Source organism: Sprattus sprattus, assembly GCF_963457725.1.
Source record: "Sprattus sprattus genome assembly, chromosome: 6".
NCBI classification, from domain to species: Eukaryota; Metazoa; Chordata; class Actinopteri; order Clupeiformes; family Clupeidae; genus Sprattus; species Sprattus sprattus.
This window is the reverse complement of record NC_137925.1, coordinates 25,247,897-25,267,850: the sequence shown is the minus strand read 5'-3', so window position 1 is coordinate 25,267,850 and position 19,954 is coordinate 25,247,897. Positions and strand designations below refer to the sequence as shown.

At 40.0% G+C, this 19,954-nt stretch overlaps 1 protein-coding gene across 1 annotated transcript; it reads left to right on the top strand.

Annotated features, from left to right (window-relative positions):
• Positions 1-1,977: 1,977 nt before the first annotated feature.
• Positions 1,978-18,887, top strand: mtmr7a (myotubularin related protein 7a; the record flags this gene model as incomplete). The annotated part of the gene is made up of 14 exons (XM_080840629.1): positions 1,978-1,995; positions 10,247-10,369; positions 10,598-10,760; positions 10,915-11,072; positions 11,377-11,505; positions 12,775-12,909; positions 13,182-13,314; positions 14,410-14,519; positions 14,762-14,887; positions 16,205-16,254; positions 17,432-17,632; positions 17,996-18,130; positions 18,314-18,440; positions 18,537-18,887. The coding sequence occupies 14 exons, from the start codon at positions 1,978-1,980 to the stop codon at positions 18,885-18,887; spliced, it is 1,959 nt and encodes a 652-aa protein (XP_080696755.1).
• Positions 18,888-19,954: the final 1,067 nt, after the last annotated feature.

Genomic DNA, 19,954 nt, shown 5'->3' with positions numbered 1-19,954 from the left:
ACACGCGCGCGCTCATTTCTGCCAATCTCATCACTATGCTATGGGAGAATGTATTGTTTATATTGCATGGAAATATCAAAAGGCTTATTCTGTAGGCTAATTCACTTCACAGAGGCAGTCCTGTTCTTCCAAGCCATGACAAATAGACGATTTATAATATGTATCTCCTCTCGTACTGTCATTACTTTGATTATAATCTTTTGAGGTTGTAGCCAAGGCTATATAACTTGTCCCATGGGTAATGCAGTAACACAACCTAGCGGCAACAGTAAACACCTCATTTCTGTAGTCATTTTCATTTGAGAATGTTTTTTTCCCCTTCAGCTTACATCTTCTGTTTTCATAGTTCGTCAATATCATGTCTATGATGGCTAAGCAGGACAGTTTGACAGTTTTTGGTTTCAGCAAAGTAGAATAAAGTGGTGTCAAGCACAATCTGGCTGTGAAAATATCGTTTCACCTACCTGAATATAGTCTTTCTGGAGACTGGGCCTGCAAGAAAAAAATCCTAGCGGAAACCTCGTGTTGAAGGGTCACACAACAGTTATTTTTGGTTATATTACAAGTGTATCACTAATGTAGATGAACTCTAAAATGTGAAGATGGATACTGAAGTGTCCTCAGTGTAAACTGCATATGCATTCAGGTTTTTGTTGTCATTATCTTGCATTTCAACATGTTTCTAAAACTTTGATATGCAACCCAAGTTTATCTGAACTTGTTATTGATCAAAAAGTGCCATTCTTAACATTTATCTCAGTAGTGAACATTTTGTATTGTTATGGAAACTGTGAGTTCTAGTAAGTTTCCGACTGTCCTTGCTCTTGTTCTTCCTTGTCAAAATAACACTAGGCAACAATTTGACACTTTTAGAGGTATGGTTTTATAGGCAACTAGTTTTTGTACCATCCACAAATTAATTTTGATGGCATATGGTCATGTGAAGGACAGATAAACACCTGTGTCTTTCCCACTAGCCATCCAGGATATGCACTATGTTGTTCTGTGTTTCCTGGATGGAACACCTTGCAAAATTGGAAGAAAAACTTTCACAGCATGACATTGCCAGCGATGCTGCCAAAAGACACCAGTTAGTGTGTTGGCAAGCTTCAATCAGTGTCAACTGGGCTGTTGGTGGAGTTTGCAATGTTTCTTGCATGCCTTTTAGGTAGTAAGCGTGCTAGTTTTGGAACAGAACTCCTAATTGCTGCTCAAATAGTCCAGGCAAAGTAGCGTTCTACAAGGTGTCCAGAACAACATACTAATACTCCTAAGAAATCCTAGTTTTTGGGGTGTATTGTTGCCTGGCATTATTAGCACACACCTCGGATTGATGAGAATTTAACATATTTCCTCAACTAGGATTTCTTATGACTTTTAGTGTGTTGTTCCGGACACCTCATAGAAATGATCCATGCTGAAAAAAAATATTTTTACAATTAGTTCAACTTTTGGCTCCAAAATGGGTTACTTTGCCTGGACTTCAAGGGAATTTAGTAAAGCCCACTGAAAGTTGTGACATGACATAGCAACGAGATATTATGATAGTTGTGGACGCATAACATTACGTATTATATACACAATACACTAATAGTTTCATATGTGCAGAAAGTACTATATTATCTTCGCAGTACATTCTATCAACGTACAATGGTACACTTTGAAGACAGCAGAAAACATTAATGGAGGCTTCTTAATGAATGGTTCCACTGGCACGAAAACCGACGAGCATTAGGACCACGGAGTTTCATCTAGCAGCATCCAGAGGCTGAGGGTGAATCACCATCAGATGTAGGGAGGATCCATGTCCGTAACACCTGATATAGGCAGACACTGCCTTGTATTTTTGATTTCCTGATATTTTTAACAAGCGTGACGCTTTATTAAATGTATATTTTAATTTGAACAGTATCGGTTTTTTAAATGTTTGTAGTTACATTTGTATTGTAGCCTGCACCTTCAGCCAAATTGTCAGTGATGGAACACATGCCAAAGGTAACGAGGCTACAAATGACAAACATACCCTATAATGTCTTCATATGCAAGTTCATTGAATGAGTATTCTATGTTGTACATGCACTATCCTTTAAAGACCTATCAGTTTTATTGGGATGCACATAGAGGATGCTCTGCATAATTACAATAGACAAGAGCGATGGTGGTGCGGCTGTGTTTGTTTATACAACGAAGAATGGGAAATTGAAGCCAACTCTTAACAAGGCCTCAGTCTATCTCTAGTTACCAGTTCAATTCTGAATGATTATGGGCTATATGACATCAGCATGTACAATGACGAATTGTTCCATAAAGTGCCGGTATTGGTTTCGGCTTGGCTTGCTAGGTTGATTTTGCGCAATTCTAGTATTTGACGTTTTGACGTATTTTCCAGTACACATATATTTTTTTAGCGTTTGTTTATCTGCTTTTATGAGCGTAATTAGTCAATTACTAATTTACTGCACAGAGGCCTATAGTGTAATGTTTTACATGTAGCCTGATAAGATGTCTGGATGCAGAAATAAGCATAGGCCACTCATTGATTTAGGATGACCAGGTAATGTGTCGTTAGTGGTGGAGCAAAAGTTATTTTATACATCTATCATAGATTTGAATCTCATATAGCAACTGAGGAGAGAGGGCAGGATACATGGGATGACACTTTTCTTGAAGGCCTTTTCAGGATACTCCTGTAAGAAGTTTGAGGAGGGCAACTAAATTATTATCTAGGAGACCTTTCAGAACCAAGGTACATTTTCACATAAGCAGAAATGGTCCTTAACATAATTATAAGCTACTAGTGCAGTGCCCGTAGGAATTATGCATTCTGTAGTGTTAGCAGACGTAGGTGTAGCTGTTGGGTAGTGTAATAGCAAGACATATTTGCACTCCACATAGGTAGGCTACAGGTTACACTGAAGTGTTATTGTGATGCATGTTTCCTTTTCATTAAGAAATGTTTTAATGTTAGCTTTTTTGGAGATATACCAACAAACATGGGCGTAGGTTTGCATAGGGTTGGTAGGGACTAGTCACGACCAAAGTTTGGGAAAGACAAAAAAGTCCCTACCAATATTTTGTTAATTTGAGAAAAAGATTATTTTGCACAATATATTTGCAAACTCATTCGTATTATTATCAATACAATGTTCGTCGCCCAGAAGAGTCAGAAATACATTTCTAAGTCTTCCAATGCGCCCTCGAGCATGTGAGACAAGACGCTGTCATTTAATTGGCTGAAGTGGCAGAGTCAGAAACACTACGTGAATCCTGAAAGAGTGCTGCTAGTAGTCTGGTACGGTAAGCTACTAAATTTGCCAGGAAATAATAACGCCTCATATCAGTATTTCGTTTGGTCTCAGCATTGATATTTTGACCCTTTTGTGCTCTGAAAAGCCACCTAAAAAGAAAAGAGATGCCAGAAGTTTTTTCCACCCATAGAGCTATCAAAAAGCCCAGGTCGCTGTTAGTTAGCTAGTCGGAAAACTACCCACATTGCGAAGCTGCTAACCCTAAATCTATGGAAGTTTATTAGACTCTTTATTCAAATGGCAATGCCTTTGTCAAATGGAAATTCAATGCGCAAAGTGACAATGCAATCCGCAATTCAAATGGCAAACCAGTTGTCAAATGGCAATTCAATGTGCAAATGACAATGCAATCCGCAATTCAGTTTGTATTATATTGAATACAAATTTGAATGAACGCTTATTGCATTGCATTTCATATTGACACGGTTTTTTCGACTCTTTATTCAAATGAAAATGCATTTGTCAATTGGCAATTCAATGCGCAAAGTGACAATGCAATCCGCAATTCAAATGGAAAAGCAGTTGTCAAATGGCAATTCAATGTGCAAATGACAATGCAATCCGCAATCCAGTTTGTATGATTTTGAATAACAATTTGAATGAGCGCTTATTGCATTGCATTTCATATTGACACGGTCTTTTCGACTCTTTATTCAAATGGAAATTCAATGTGCAAAGTGGCAATGCAATCCGCAACATATCAATATCCACGTGATGTCAGTCACGTGATATGTTAGTGTGAACCTCAACATGGGGTCCATGTATTAAATGTCAGAAGAATCAGAATCAGCTTTTTTGGGCCAAGTAATCATCTTTTAATCAAAAATGAACATACAATTTTCTGTCACTGACATGGAAGTAATTGAGGAGGACACAAGAGCAGGCAATGGGTGGTTCATTTTTCAAACACAGAGCCGGGAGAATTGGGGCTTCGATCGCTAAACAGGACAGTTCTTCAAAACCTGCCAGCCTTCACAGTCCCTTATCAGAAATATGTGTAACCCAAAGCTTTTCAACTTCACCTCACCTGCCACTGAACATGGATGCACACATGAAAAACATGCAGTTACAGTTTTTCACTGTTGCTAAAACCCGTTTTTCAAAACAGTAACGTCTTTCTCAAAACTGCACACAGAAAATTGAAAACCTCACACACAAAATGCTAAACCTGACACTCCCTTTGCAAGATGACTCTTTGCTATCAAATCTCTTAACTGTTCACAAAATGGAACTCGTGTTTTCATTTGGTACACACAGCCATATTTTCAAAACACACACACATACATTCATTTAGTACACACAACTAAGCATTAGCTGCACACTACCAAGCATTTACAGCACACAGAAGTGCAAAATTGAAAACACAATCATCGAAACACACCATATGAATGACAATGACTCATTGAGCCCTTTCTCCTTTTGTAAAATGTATCAGTGTAGGACTACATTTTTCATAGTCAAACATAAAACAGCAATACCGTTGTTCTCACAAACCATATTTACAATTTTAGTCTCCTGTTCCACCAGATTGTATTGACATAAAATTGTATACAAAATGCTTATAGTTTTTCTCAATTGCTTACACACATTTTTTGAAAGCATGCCTCGTTCTCAAAACTCTAAACACAAATTCCAAAGCAACTAACTGAAAATGCAAAACCCTTTATATCTCCTGGAAAATGCTACTTTGCTTTCAAAAAATATTGAAAGTGTGTTTTCTTCCTCCACAGTGTGGTTCTCTTTCAGTCCTGCAAAATACAAATACTGTGAGCACACTACGTATATTATATTGATATGCAGTATTACAGTACACAAGGCAAACAGATTTCGTACTTGTTCTCCATCCTGAAGGTTCTAATGAAAAACCATGAAAACATGGTCTACCACAGCGGCCCAAATCTCATTAGAGATGACCATTCTCCTTCTTCTTTCTCCTGATCCTCCTCCTTCTTCACCTTGTCCTCATTCTGTTCCTCCTCCTTGTCCTCCTCTTCCTTCTCTCTGTCCTCCTACTCTTCAACCTCCTACTCCTCCTCCTTCTTGTCCTCCTCTTCTTCCTCCTCTCACTCTTACCCCTCTCCTTCTCTGGTTGTGGATCTTTTCAAAGTTTTCAATAGTTTATCCAACAAAACAGAGGCTCAAGACACTTTAATGGTGCAGTCCTCACTGCAAATTGGTCAAAAGACCTGAAAGTTTAGAGATTTGACTATTTGTGGTTTGCAGGTTGATGCTTTGAGATTTTACTTGAAAATTGTGTGCAACAACAGAACTTTGTGTACACTGTTTTGACAACAACGTGATGTGTAATTGACATCAGTGTGTTCACAAGGAAAATCGGACACTAATGTAGATAAGGGAATCTTAAGTATTTCCCACTTGGGGCGAGCGATTGATACATGACGTGAAGGTTGTGCAGATTGTGCCGAATTTTTGCTTTATACTTTTTAACAATAGTGAAAAACTGTAATGAATTCTTACATGCTACTCCGGATTTCGTTTGTAGTTGTGACTGCTGTGGTCAAGGTTGCGGGGAAGTTAAGTGTCACTGTGCTTACACATATTCCTCAAAATATACAGCATAACACAAAACAATACAACAGTGCAAAACAATATAATACAACAGTTCAAAACAATAAGTTGTTCTTTAGAAAAATGTATCGTAGAGGAACTGCCGAAGACCGAATGTAGAAGATAGCTGCTAATCCTGGCTCTCGGGAGTCTGTTAAAACTGGAAATATTTGTATGTGAATTAAGGTGTTTACACAACTTTTATAAGTCTACATCGACTCGGTTTGTTGTTAATATACTATACGAACACTGTCAGGGCAAACAGAATATTGTAGGTCTTAAATTAAGCTCTCGACCGTTATGGTTAGCTTGCTGCCTAAACTTTAATTGGAGATCAATGTAGAAGATAGCTGCTAAAATGCTATAAGCGCTGCACTGCAGCCGAGCTTGCTGCTTGACACTCGCTACATGACAGCCAAACATGGTTTTTTTCTGACCACGACCCCTTGGCGAAATACCGCCTGCCGATAATTCGTCCCAATGGAAATGTGGAGTTAGACTTGAAGAGAAGTGAAGAGAAAATAAGAGCTTCTTGAGAATAGCGGTATAAAACACTGCAAAACAGTGCCGTACATGGACCCCCATAGACATGTATAGACATGTATGGACCCCCTATACATGTCTATGTGGACCCCAACATGGCCGGCAAAGGTTGTTGTCATGGATATTGGTCACGTGACTAAATACGCCTAATAGGGGTAGGGACCCGCCTTGATGGGGCGACTGACAGATTGCATTTTCATTTGAATTTTGCAACAAAAAGAGCGTGATGACAAGTAAATGCTAATGCAATATACTGGGGGCGCTGTTCAGCTACTACATTGAATTTCCATTTGAATAAAGAGTCGAAAAGACCGTGTCAATATGAAATGTAATGCAATAAGCGCTCATTCAAATTGTTATTCAAAATAATACAAACTGGATTGCGGATTGCATTGTCATTTGCACATTGAATTGCCATTTGACAACTGCTTTTCCATTTGAATTGCGGATTGCATTGTCACTTTGCGCATTGAATTGCCATTTGACAAATGCATTTTCATTTGAATAAAGAGACGAAAAAAACGTGTCAATATGAAATGCAATGCAATATGCGTTCATTCAAATTTGTATTCAAAATAATACAAACTGAATTGCGGATTGCATTGTCATTTGCACATTGAATTGCCATTTGACAACTGGTTTGCCATTTGAATTGCGGATTGCATTGTCACTTTGCACATTGAATTGCCATTTGACAAATGCATTGCCAATTGAATAAAGAGTCTAATAAACTTCCATATAAATCGCTACCCATTGTACAATGGAAACATGTTTTGAAAGTTGTTAGTGTGTAGGGCATGTAACTTTAGCTTGCATTACATCTCGTCTTGTTGAAGCCAGAAGGATAAGCTACCCCACCCTGTTTAGACAATTTTACCCATGAATGTAATCAATCACACTGGCTATTTTGAGAATACATGTTATACTTGAAGGTAGTAAAAAGGTGCAATAAATTGGGATGCCCAAATGTATGTAGCATAATTCATGAATACATTATTTCATTGCACTGCAATCCAGATGATGTAGGCTTAGTACAGCTCCATAAAACCTTAACCATTTACCTACATATTACAAATTAATTTCAGAACAAACAAATGCACTGCATGCACTTATCATTAGGTCATTTTGTTCATTAAGGCAATATTTTGAAATGCATTCAGGAAACTAAGAAATCCAGTGCAGATGTAGTGCAGGTTGAGGAAGAAGCAGCTGGACCATCAGGGCTTGAGATGAGGTCTTACTCATGTTTGGGATATCCAAAAAGGACAATGTGATGTCAAGAAATGTGGAGAACGTTTAGTTTTTTATTTAAACTAAGGGTTTATTATGTTTAAATCAGTTCCAAGTTCCACAAGTTAGTACACAAATGTTAATATATTCTAATAAAGTTTGCCTGTTAAATATAACATCAACTAAATGTTTTAATTTATGGTGGGGTTGGGGGGGTCTGCCGGGCAGTGTCCCTACCAATGCTGAGACCAAACCTACGCCCTTGCCAACAAATAAAGTTTGAGATTATGTAGTGGATGCAGTTAAATATATATGTCAACGTTGCTTTCTAAACTATAAACTAAATGTCATATGTCACTATCAGCTTTGAGCATTGTGTATCGTGGTTTTTCATTTTAAACGCATTGGCAAGTTTATGAGAACTGTTTAGACACATTTTAAAAGTTTCACCGTTTTACTAATCGTCGTTTATTTTCCCTTGCTGTCTCGTAGATAGATTTAGCATATGTCCGTTGACGGGGTGCGGTTGGACTTTGATCAACGATGTCATATTATTTTCGAAGTCTGTATTGAATTATCAGAATAATACGGGGCACTTGTTTTCAAAATATCATTATTTTGGGATCCGGGGCTAGAATCTCTGAGAACACTTTAATGTAAGACCCTTTTAAAAGTTTCACCGTTTTACTAATCGTCGTTTATTTTCCCTTGCTGTCTGTATTGAATTATCAGAATAATACGGGGCACTTTTTAAATATCATTATTTTGAGATCCGGGGCTAGAATCTCTGAGAACACTTTAATGTAAGACCCTTGGTAACCAATAACAGTTTACCATTCATTATACTCTGAAAGGTATGATGGTCCCATATGGTTTCCATTCAGACCATGTTTGATCTATAGGAAACTCACCTTGTTTCACTGCCGTATGCAGTCTGTGTTTTCTTGTTCCAGTATGTGTAAATAATAAGCCACTTAATTGTCTTGTTGCAAAAACTGACAATCGAGTTTGACCATCCGATTGTATAGGTTCTGAGCGTGACGTAGCTTGTTTGATTGTGACGTCATTTCGGTCAGGGACTTGCTACGGGAAACGATAACCCATAGTGCCTACGGGAAACGGTAAAATACAAATATCTCGAGAACTATGAATTCAAAAATCTTCAAAATCAAGGATGCACAGGTTCATGACATGCGTAAGCTACATGCAAAATCTCATAACTAACGTAACTACCGTCAGGGAGATAAGCCCTAGACAGACTGACACACAGAGATTCCTGGATTTATAGATAGATGTAATCATGTTATTAATCAAGATTTAGTAATAAGTCATCTCTCTGTTAAGAGATCTGTCTGTTGAAATGCATTGATTTACCTGCTTCTTTTTCTTAATTGTTCTTTATTTTGGCATGGTGGGCCATTTCTATGTATTTTTGCCAATTGCCTATTGATGAAGATGTCTTTCATGTAGTTTATAACAAGTGTTGGTAGTGGGAAATGTTGTGTGTCCACTGCTTCCCTAGTATTGCATCACAAAAACTGCCACCTGACACTTTGCTGAAATCTGGAAGTCAAATCCTGGACTGGCTCTGCCAAACCTACATGTCCAGTGTGTTTATATACTAGTGGTTTGTAAATGTTAGTTGGGCTAGGGACTTCCGTAATGAGCGTTGATCAAGCCTATCATGAAAATGACTGGATCAGCCAAAGTCACAAATAGTGGGATCAATGTGGTGCAAAGCTTAATTGTAAGTAGTACATATATTCATATATTCTGACTAAGTAAAGAGATGAGCTTTCACATCCTTTGTCCATACAGAGGTCTATTCAACTTTCTGTTGATCTGTGACATTATTATTTTTTTTTCTGATGGAATCGGTCTAAATGGGTTAGCCATTAGCCATTTTGTTGCCTTGTTCTCTTTGTCTGAACCAAGACCACTGTTCAATAATGGCTGATTCCTTGTTTCCAGACCCACAGAAAACTGGCCTAGGAGGCAACTTTTGGTTCCATACATAGGCTAATGCCATCTACCACTGGCAAAGCTATGCCAACAGGCCTAAGACCAGTCGTGATGAGGGCAACATTGCATTTCACTGCCCCCTCTTTGACCAATATTATTACAAAATGTGGGGTTGGTTTAGATATTTTGAACTGTTCAAATGTCTTTTGAAATATTTAAGCTAGTTAGCTTAACAGTCTGATAGTTGTCATGAAATAGATTAGGACAATAGTGTTCTCTTGGGACGTACTCTGCCATCAGCAATTCATATTTCGAACTAGACCGTCTCATACTCATACATTTATCTTACAAGTCTGTCAGCAGTTAGCAATATGCCACTGTGGCCTTTGTCAACCCAAGTCATCTTATCCACTCCATACATATGCCCTATGCCCTATTCTAACACAGACATTGCTGCCCAAACAGTGTGTGGTTATTCGATCAGACAACTACAGCATAAATTGAAAGAGGCCATCCATATTTTAAGATTAAAGTACACTGTATCCGATCATAATGCAGGAAGTTAGAGTTTCTCCACACAGACAATACATTCCAATTACTGAAGCTACTTAATGCCTTGTTAACTTGTATTTCAGGTCTATAATGTTTTCCTGGTGGACAAAGCATTTAGCAGGAAACCCTTATCTGGTACATTGCACCTGACAGAAACACACAGCGTTTTTACTGAGAATGCATCTGGTCTCCCTAAAGAAACATGGGTGAGTAACAGAATGTAAAAGTTCTTTATCCTTTGTGCTGTTCATAGAGGGTTTTTCAAGGAAGCGAGAGACAAGTTTACATACATCACCAAAACACCAGAAGGTTTATTTTCAAATTTCCCAGTCATACCATTTACTTCGAAAGCATTTGTGAGCACTCAAAATGAATTATCATTTGCAGGCTCTGTGATGACTTGACCTCTTCTGCCGTCTGCTTTTCATTGGTAGATCCTGCACAGTTTAGTGTGTCTGGTTGAGAGGCAGCCCCCTACAGACACTGGCTACCCTCTACGAGTTCACTGCAAGAACTTTCAGGTCCTTCAGCTCATCATCCCCCAAGAGACCGACTGCCATGAAGTGCACATGTCCGTCTTGCGCCTCTCTCGTCCAGGTGACCTGTCTAGTTACAAATATGTGTTTTTCAGTGTTGGTCAGTCTAATCATGAGAAAAAGACCTTGACTTCAATTTTCAGTTTTCCTCAATGCTTGGTGACATATCCACATCCAGCAATCTCATTCGTTCTGTGAATGTTCTTGTGGAACAGAGCGATACGAAGACCTCTACTGTTTCTCCTACAACCCCAAGTCGGACAAAGATGAGAGCACGGGCAGGTGGAACTTCATAGATGTGAAAACTGATTACCATCGAATGGGAGTTTCTAATCAGCTATGGCACACCACCTCCACCAACCATGATTACAGAGTTAGTAAATGTTTGCCTAAATACAAATAATGCCTAAATTAGCATAATTAGCAAAACCTTAATTCTGAACATATCCCATTTAAGTAGTCACCTTATCTAGCAATCTTGTCATACAAGTTAACGCAAGGTTACAATCAATCATGCAGATCAAGAATACTGAAGAGGTCATGATTATATGTAATTTACTATTATATGCAACTGGTCCAGGTTTGACATATAGATTTACTCGTCCACATGTACAGATTTGTATACATGGGTTGACCCTAATGCTGTAGTTGAAGTTCATTTTTTCTTTTATTTTCAGGTGTGTGAAACCTATCCAATTGACCTTTATGTGCCCAAATCAGCCACTCTTCCAGTCATCGTTGGGAGCTCAAAGTTTCGAAGCAGAGGTCGTTTTCCCACGCTTTCCTACTACTGCAAAGAAACCCATGTGAGTTTGCACGCAGTGTCCGCAGTGGCCCTCCTTACAGGGACTTCGCGAGAATTTGGAAAATCTGAGATTATTTCAGTCCTTCTGAGGAATTGGAAATGATAACCAAAACTGTTATTCCTGACTAAGGATTGGTCAAGCAGGCATTTTACATGATGGTATATCAACTTCTGGAGTTCAAGCTTGATAAGAAAGAGAGTCAGTGTACAACCAGTCTCTTTAATGCAAGTATAGCATGCTACATCTAATCATTAAATGAAATGAAGGCTTCTACTGCATGTAAAGCTGAGCAAGGGTCCTAATTTAAACACTCTCCTGGGCTCTGTTTGTGCACAATATGTCAAAATCATTTTGGCCACCATGCACTTTCATTCCCAGTGGCCAAATTGACCAAAGTGGCCAGAGGATAATGCGCTGGGCTTCAGTGAGAGTTGACTTATTGCACTGGACTCAGTGAAGGCGGGGTCAGAGGTCAGACTCCTTGGGGCATCCAGCCCTGCGTGGGAGGGGCTCTGGCACAAGTTGAACCCGTTGCCCCCCCCCCCCCCCCCCTTTTCCCCTTTCGGTCCCCCTCGGTCCTTCAGTGTTCCCTCTCCAGCTCTCTGACACAGACCAGTAGATGCTGAATATATGCCTTTGACCCTTCAAACAACCCTGGGCGGTGTGACCCACTTCAGTCTCTGCCTGTAATAAAATGCCTTTCGCATATATGCTATCCAGTTTTTTTTTTGTCATATCAGACACTCGGGATACTTTGTTATATGAGGCCAAGGTCAGATTCCCATGAAGCGAAGAGCAGTTTGCAAAGAACACAGTGTGTTCAGAAGTATGTTAGGAGAATTCTTTATTTACGAACTGACTGTTGGGGGGGGGGGGTGGGTTTGGGTCCTTAATGGGAATAAAACGTGTTTAGTTTGCTTTTTTTTGTTTTGGCTAGGTTTTTACATTCCAGATTTTTCCAAAGACATGAATATATTGGTAACCAAATGTAGTGCCATTAAAGAAGTTTGTTTAACTTAAGATTAGGAGGTTAATAGTTATGTTTTGAACCCCTCACAAATAAACTGATAGTAATGTTTTGAACCCCTCACAAATACACTAATAGTAATGTTTTAAACCCCTCACAAATACACCACTAATAGTAATGTTTTGAACCCCCTTCACAAAGACACTAATAGTAATGATTTAAACCCCTCACAAATACACTAATAGTAATGTTTTGAACCCCTCACAAATACACCAATAGTAATGTTTTGAACCCCTCGCCAGGCTGCCATCTGCCGCAGTAGCCAGCCTCTCTCCGGCTTCAGTGCACGCTGTCTGGAGGACGAGCAGATGCTGGAGGCCATCATGAAGTCCAACCCCGGCAGCCAGTTCATGTACGTTGTAGACACCAGACCAAAGGTAATCTCAAGAACCAGTGGCACCTTTTCTCTTCTGCAATTTAATATGCCTCTCCTCACACCTGCAATTGGAAATACCATTTTACACATGAATGAAACTGGTATATAAAGGAAAACATATTTAAAGTTTTCCCCCTTTTTCCTTTTTTTTGTTGGAGCGCAAGGTCTGAACTCGCATGAAACATATTAGTGGCAGGTTTCAAAGTGAGGTGCGTGTCATGCGGGACAATGTGCATAAATAGCTGAATTAATAATTCAACACTGTATTTCCAGTTGAATGCGATGGCAAATCGGGCTGCAGGGAAAGGCTACGAGAATGAAGACAACTATGCGAACATCAGGTTTCAGTTCATGGGCATCGAGAACATCCATGTGATGAGGAACAGTCAGCAAAAGCTGCTGGAAGGTTTTAACATTTCACACATTTCCAGTTATTTAAGCTGATATGTTTCTTCTTTGTGCATTATCCAGTGACTAATAGTGTGTCATTATCACATTGTAAAAAAAGCTCTCAGAATAGTCTTCGGCAGATTGTGCATGGCAGTGCTTTCATATGTTTCTGGACTAGTGCAATCCAGTTTATGGTAGTTTACTTTCAATCCCTCTAAAGAATTCCCATAATCCTCTTTGTTGTAAGATCAGGATACCGTGACAGCGGACCACCTATGGCTTTCATTCATTACACTGTACTCTCCACAACCAGGAGTGCATTTGTACCATAGGAGCATTTCTTGGTAAAACCAGGGGGGTACAGTTAGGGGAGACTTTGAATCCATCTGGCTCTCATTTCTGGACTATTTTTGTTTCTTAGAGAGGACATTTCAGTACCCTTTCCTGCTAAAGAGAGTCTGAGGGCGTGAGAAGGACGTGATTGAAACATTTGAAAAAATAATAGTGGCTGTAGCTGTGATAACTTCTTGCCCCAGATCGGCACTGGGGAGTTCTGATCCCGCAGAGAAAAAAAATGGCAGTGGCATTCTCTCATTTCATACGGGGCCCTATTCCCCCCGCTCTTCCAGGAACAATAGGCTCGGAGAAATAAACCGCAGCTAAATGCTCAGAAACCCAGGGTTGAATGAACCTGTTCACCTGTAAGCTTGACTGCTGCCAGCAAGCACGCTCATGGAGACAGGTATCACTGTACAGCAGCATCTGTAGCAGTCACTGACATTCGCTTTCACAGACTTGTTAGACAAACTATGCTGTCATCATTTTATGTGGTTTGCCCTCTTTTAGGGACAGATTGGGTACACCACATATGTGTAGATATTTTTATATATTTATATAGAAGTCAAATTTTAGGCCCAAAGAAAATGTTGATTTAAGGAAAATGGTAGAATTTCCACATACTCATGTCATCTAAATATTCTAGCAATCAGTCTTTCTCCCTTCCTCAGACTTTCTATTTTTTTGAGAGAGAGATGTAGAGAATTTTTCAACAATAATGTCACCTAGGGCTGTACCCTATATTACTTTTGAGGTGAGGTGATTTGTTCCACAGTGTCTGAGCTTCAGTCTCCTTCCATGACGGATTTTCTCTTGGGCCTTGAGAATTCTGGGTGGTTGAAACACATTAGAGCTATCCTGCTTGCTGGTGTCTTCATAGCCAAGGTAAGCCTAAACTCTATTTGTTTACCAGTAGCATTATAAAACCATAATTTTAGATGGCTTAAAACATCAATGTGCTGCATCTCTTTTTATATGTACTGTGTGTGTGTGTGTGTGTGTGTGTGTGTGTGTGTGTGTGTGTGTGTGTGTGTGTGTGTGTGTGTGTGTGTGTGTGTGTGTGTGTGTGTGTGTGTGTGTGTGTGTGGGTGTGTGTGTGTGTGTGTGTGTGTGTGTGTGTGTTTCAGGCCGTGTCAGTGAAAGGTGTAAGTGTCCTGGTTCACTGTTCAGACGGTTGGGACAGGACAGGTCAAGTGTGCTCCGTGGCCAGTGTCCTTATAGACCCCTACTACAGGACCCTCAGAGGATTCATGGTATCATTGGATGTTGCTCTGTCTGTATTTCCTGTATAACAATGCTGTAAACAAATACCCAAAGTATATAGCTATATAGTATAAGTATGGTAAAGCTCATGGTATGTTAGATATTATGGTTGTGATGTTAATATCTGAGACATAGTTTGCTAGCTGGGTCGAAAGCCTACGTAGAGATGGTGGGAAATGTAGCCAACAGGATAGGCATTTTTACACTGTTACATTTTTTGTGGTGTGGGCCGACATATCCTGATTCTGGGTGAGTCTAGTGTGGTTGATCTGGTTTGAGAGCACATGGCTGTAAATTAGCTCATGCTGGGTAGACTCTGTGGTGTAGTCCTGGGTATACGCAGGTATACGGAGTATACCCACTTATTTTTCAGACAGCATTGAGTTTACCCACTTCTCAAAACAGGGCGTTTATCCTGTGCTGTACGGGCTGCTTAAAAAAATTAAGAGCATACCCTCTTCTACAGGGACCACTACACCACTGGGTAGAATCATTAATATGTTAACTCTGTCACACTTCACATCCAGGGGTGACTGCAGGTCTAAGTGTGAAAATACCCTTAAAACCTGTGGGGTCTTAAAACACTCATGCTTGGAGTTACAGGAGTACATCATCAGACCCACAGCAGAGATTCATGTCATCTCTTTAGATAACGGACTCATAAAGCTCAATGTTCTGTAAATCTCTGCGCCCCCTTAAACACTTTGATGTTCCCTGGTGGGCTGTGCTCAAATTGAGCCTCTGTCGGTAATCCATTGACTTTGATTTCCTGAGCTCTTAACCTTGCAACAACAGGTGTCTGAAAAGTAGCGCTAAACTGCTAAATAAGCACATGCCACAAACTCTGAGTTTTAGTGGTGGCTTCCCCTATTTAGTAAAAGCACATAATTTAGACAAACTGTCCAATTAACGATTAATTAAAGTGTAATTGACAGTGGTGGCCTGAAATTTAACATAAGTGGCTCCTTGCTGTTCTTCTGGGGCTCGCTGCTTTGATCATAAGGATTTAGTCTGTCTGGCTGGACCCTTGCCAAGAGGCATCTCCGCTGGAGAGCATTATTGCTCGAGCAAGACCCACTTTTTTAGAATCATCTCTTGGCTTCCCAGAACAGTGAGGTACAAATGAGGGGAAATAGTTTAAGGTACCTCACGGTACAGATTAGGACTGTCTCGGAATTCTGGCTCTAGGAGTATTACATTTCCTGTCCTTCAATGTCAAAGGAATTTGGGTTTCATTTTAAAAAGACCCCATTCACCCAGCCTGTATTAAAATGTACCTGAGGTGACCTGAGTTTTTTTGTGTTCAGGTGCTGATTGAAAAGGACTGGGTCTCATTTGGACACAAATTTTCCCACAGGTGAGCATTCAGCTTCTCAGTTTGTGTTATACCTAAAAACGGTGATATGGCACAATTGACCAAAAGAACTGATACGCCACGATTGTTGGGTGTGTATGGGATGTTTCAGCATTTGTGACCCATAAAGACACTGTTAGTGCATTGGGATGATAGTTGATCTTGAGTGGTGTGGTTTATATCACTTTCACTTTAATCCCATTCCTAAGGAGCATTTACATATTAATTTGAATCTCATTTTCATGCCATCACTCCTTTGGTGCGCCTCATTTGGGAGAGTTACAACACATTGGCACACTCAGGACCAGAGCCACCTCTCTGAGACCATACGGAAGATGTGGTCCTGGGCCACCTTCAAGCAAACCCTTACGTGGTTTAATTCCAGTGAAGCCTACATTAGATCTCTTTTATTTAGGTCGCAGGACATCTCTGCGGAGATCACACCATATTATAATTCGTTACCAGCTATTTGACCACTAGTAAGTATTTGACAACTAGTGAGTAGTTGACCACTTGGGAGTATTTAACCACTAGGGAGTATTAAACCACTAGTGAGTATTTGACCACTAGGGAGTATTTGACCACTAGTGAGTATTTGACAACTAGTGAGTAGTTGACAACTAGTGAGTATTTAACCACTATGGAGTATTTGACCACTAGGGAGTATTTAACCACTAGTGAGTATTTAACCACTAGGGAGTATTTGACCACTAGGGAGTATTTAACCACTAGGGAGTATTTGACCACTAGGGAGTATTTGACCACTAGGGAGTATTTAACCATTAGGGAGTAGTTGACCACTAGTGAGTATTTGACCACTAGTGAGTAGATGACCACTAGTGGTCAAATGAGCTAATGACAGGCAGTGTTGGCAAATGTGGGTAAAGTGAGTATTAGTAGGTGCATAGTCTAAACAGCAAATCTCCCTTATGAAAAAAACACTCAACATTTAGAAGAAAAAGAGGGCATTGCTTGGAAAAGGGTCCCATTCAAACATGTGTGCATTGCAAAGGATTTGGTAAGTTGACCATTATCAGTCCATATCTAGTTTTTCTCACCCTGACATTACAACCAGATGCACAAAATCTGGGTTTACATTATGACACTATTGTCAAGACATGGACTAAACAATACAAACATCGGCCCTACTGTGAGTCTGACTTTTTCCCCGTCAATATAGATGTAGTCACATCCATGGGGATCCCAAAGAAGTGGCACCGGTCGTTGACCAGTTCCTGGAGGTGGTATGGCAGCTGATGGAGCAGTTCCCCAGTGCCTTTGAGTACAATGAGAGGTTCCTCATCTCTCTCCATCATCACATCTATGCCTGTCACTATGGCAACTTCATCTGCAACAGCCAGAAGGAGAGAAGAGATGAAAGGTGAAATACACAAGCGTTGTCGAGTGATGATGGTGGTGGTGTTGTCTTTTGTCTGATAAAGGATTTCCATAACTCTCATTTCAGCCTAAAGTGAGGTCAGAGAAAAAAGATCTTTTAAACCGTGGTTTGTTTCTCTTGTTACACTGCTGAGTAATTGTCAGGGGTTATTTATCCAGCAGGTTAGAAAGATTGTCCTGTAAATGAAGCCACATGAAATGCCGCGCATGTATAAAAAAAACCTACGTACAGTAAATGTTACGTAAATGTGAATCACCCTAGGCCTGACTAATATCATGCTCTTTAATAGCAAGCAACTCGTTGTTTACTGTTTTGAAATTTTGTGTCGTATTTTTGTTTTTGTAGAATTCAGGAACAGACTCATTCTATTTGGCCTCACTTCTGGGAGAACAAGTCAGAATTCATGAATCCCTTCTATAAGCCTGACCACTGCCAGTCTCAGGGAGTTTTGTGGCCCAATACTGCCCTCTACAGCTTCAAGTATGTACCAACATGTACTGTACTACTTGGTCAAAAGTTCCTGTGTTTTGTGTCTGACTGTTTATACAGAACAATGACACATTGCCAGATGCAACCTGATATTTAATATAGTCACATACTTTATATTTATGTATAGTATATATATAGTTATATAGTTTGTTCCTGTTTGGATGATTCCTGTAGATTCTGGAGGGGCCTGTACAATCGCTTTGATAAGGGAGTCCACCCACGCCAGTCTGTGCTTGACTGCCTGATGGCCATCAAAGAGGAAAACCAACAACTGGAGGAAGAGCTGATTCTCCATCAAAAGGTTGGAGCTTCCCACCAGCAACTCACCCATGTATTTATTTGGCCAGTATGATATGTTTGGTCATTACAATATGTCCTTCATTCTTCTCCTTTGTAGAAAATAGCAACGTTGGAGCGGGAGCGAGGGACAGCCACTTACAAGAGGAATTCCATCGTGACCAGCACAGACATCTGGGGTCAGTCAGACGCAGACCTGGACCTCTTGTGCGGCAGCATACGTTCATTTCCCCTCATTAGCTTTGGCCAGCAGAGGGGGTCAGATGGCACGGCGTTGGTCCGGCCCAGAGACACTCGTAAGGGGTCAGATCTGGACCTGTCTGCCAACAGTGACCAGGAGTCAGGGGTGGCTGACCTAAACTGCCGACTGTCCAGTGGCAGCGAGTCACTACCAAGTGAGGATATCATGAAGAACCCAGACCTGGTTGAAGCTATCTACTCTGTTGCCTAAATCCATATTGAATGAATGGCTAAGGATGGAGTCGGGGTGGCGAATTCCTGCAATCATTTTGAATGGCCAGCACAGTAATAGGCCACTTTAATTGCTTCATTGTAATTCAGGGTATAGTAATCATATAAATGTGAACTGTGTAAGTCATGCGAATTGAAGGTTCCTCATGTCAATGGTTCGCACACTCACCAGTGCATGTTCCACAATTAAATGATATGCAAACAAGATTCTGTGAATCGAGTATGTTGTAATGAATCATCACTGTGAGTTAATTTTTTTAATTTAATAGTTTATTTTAAGCACCACCTGAAATAGATCAGATTTGACCTGTCTTGTGCCACCAAGGGATCTTTGGCTGGTAACATGCAGTGGTGTGCAAAAGTTTGGGCACCCTAGTTCAAATTTGTTGTTACTGTGAATAGCTAAGCAAGAAAAAGATGACTAGATTTCTAAAAGGCATATTGTTAAAGATGACACATTTCTTTAATATCGTAAGCAACATGGCATAATTTCCATCTTTTACAGTTTCAAAATAACAAAAAAAGGAAAAGGTCCACAAGCACACGTTTGGGCACCCTGTATGGTCAGTACTTAGAAACAGACCCTTTGGCAGCTTTTAAATGCTTTCTTTCAATTCTTGTTTGGGCCAATTCTACCTTCCAAAAGGGTTCTAGTTGTGTGAGATTATTGGGCCGTTTTACATGCACAGCTCTTTAAAGGTCTATCCCCAGATTGTTGATGATGGCAAAACCTTCTGCTTGCTCCTGTTGATGCAGTCCATTTTGGATTTTAAGGTGTGTTTAGAATAGTAATCCTGTTGTTGAATCCATCTGCTTTTCATCTTCTTTACTGACAGTGTGACGATAGTTACCAGAATTTGCTGGAATTTAATTGAATTCTTTCATCCCACTATGAGTGAAGTGTTCCAAGTGCTGCTGGCTGTAATACAAGCTCAAAGTATGATTGACCCACCCCCGTCCTGAACAGTTGGAGAGGTGTCCTTTCATGAAATTCTGCACCCGTTTTTTATCCAAAATGTATCAGGCTTGTTAAGATGTTCCTTTGCA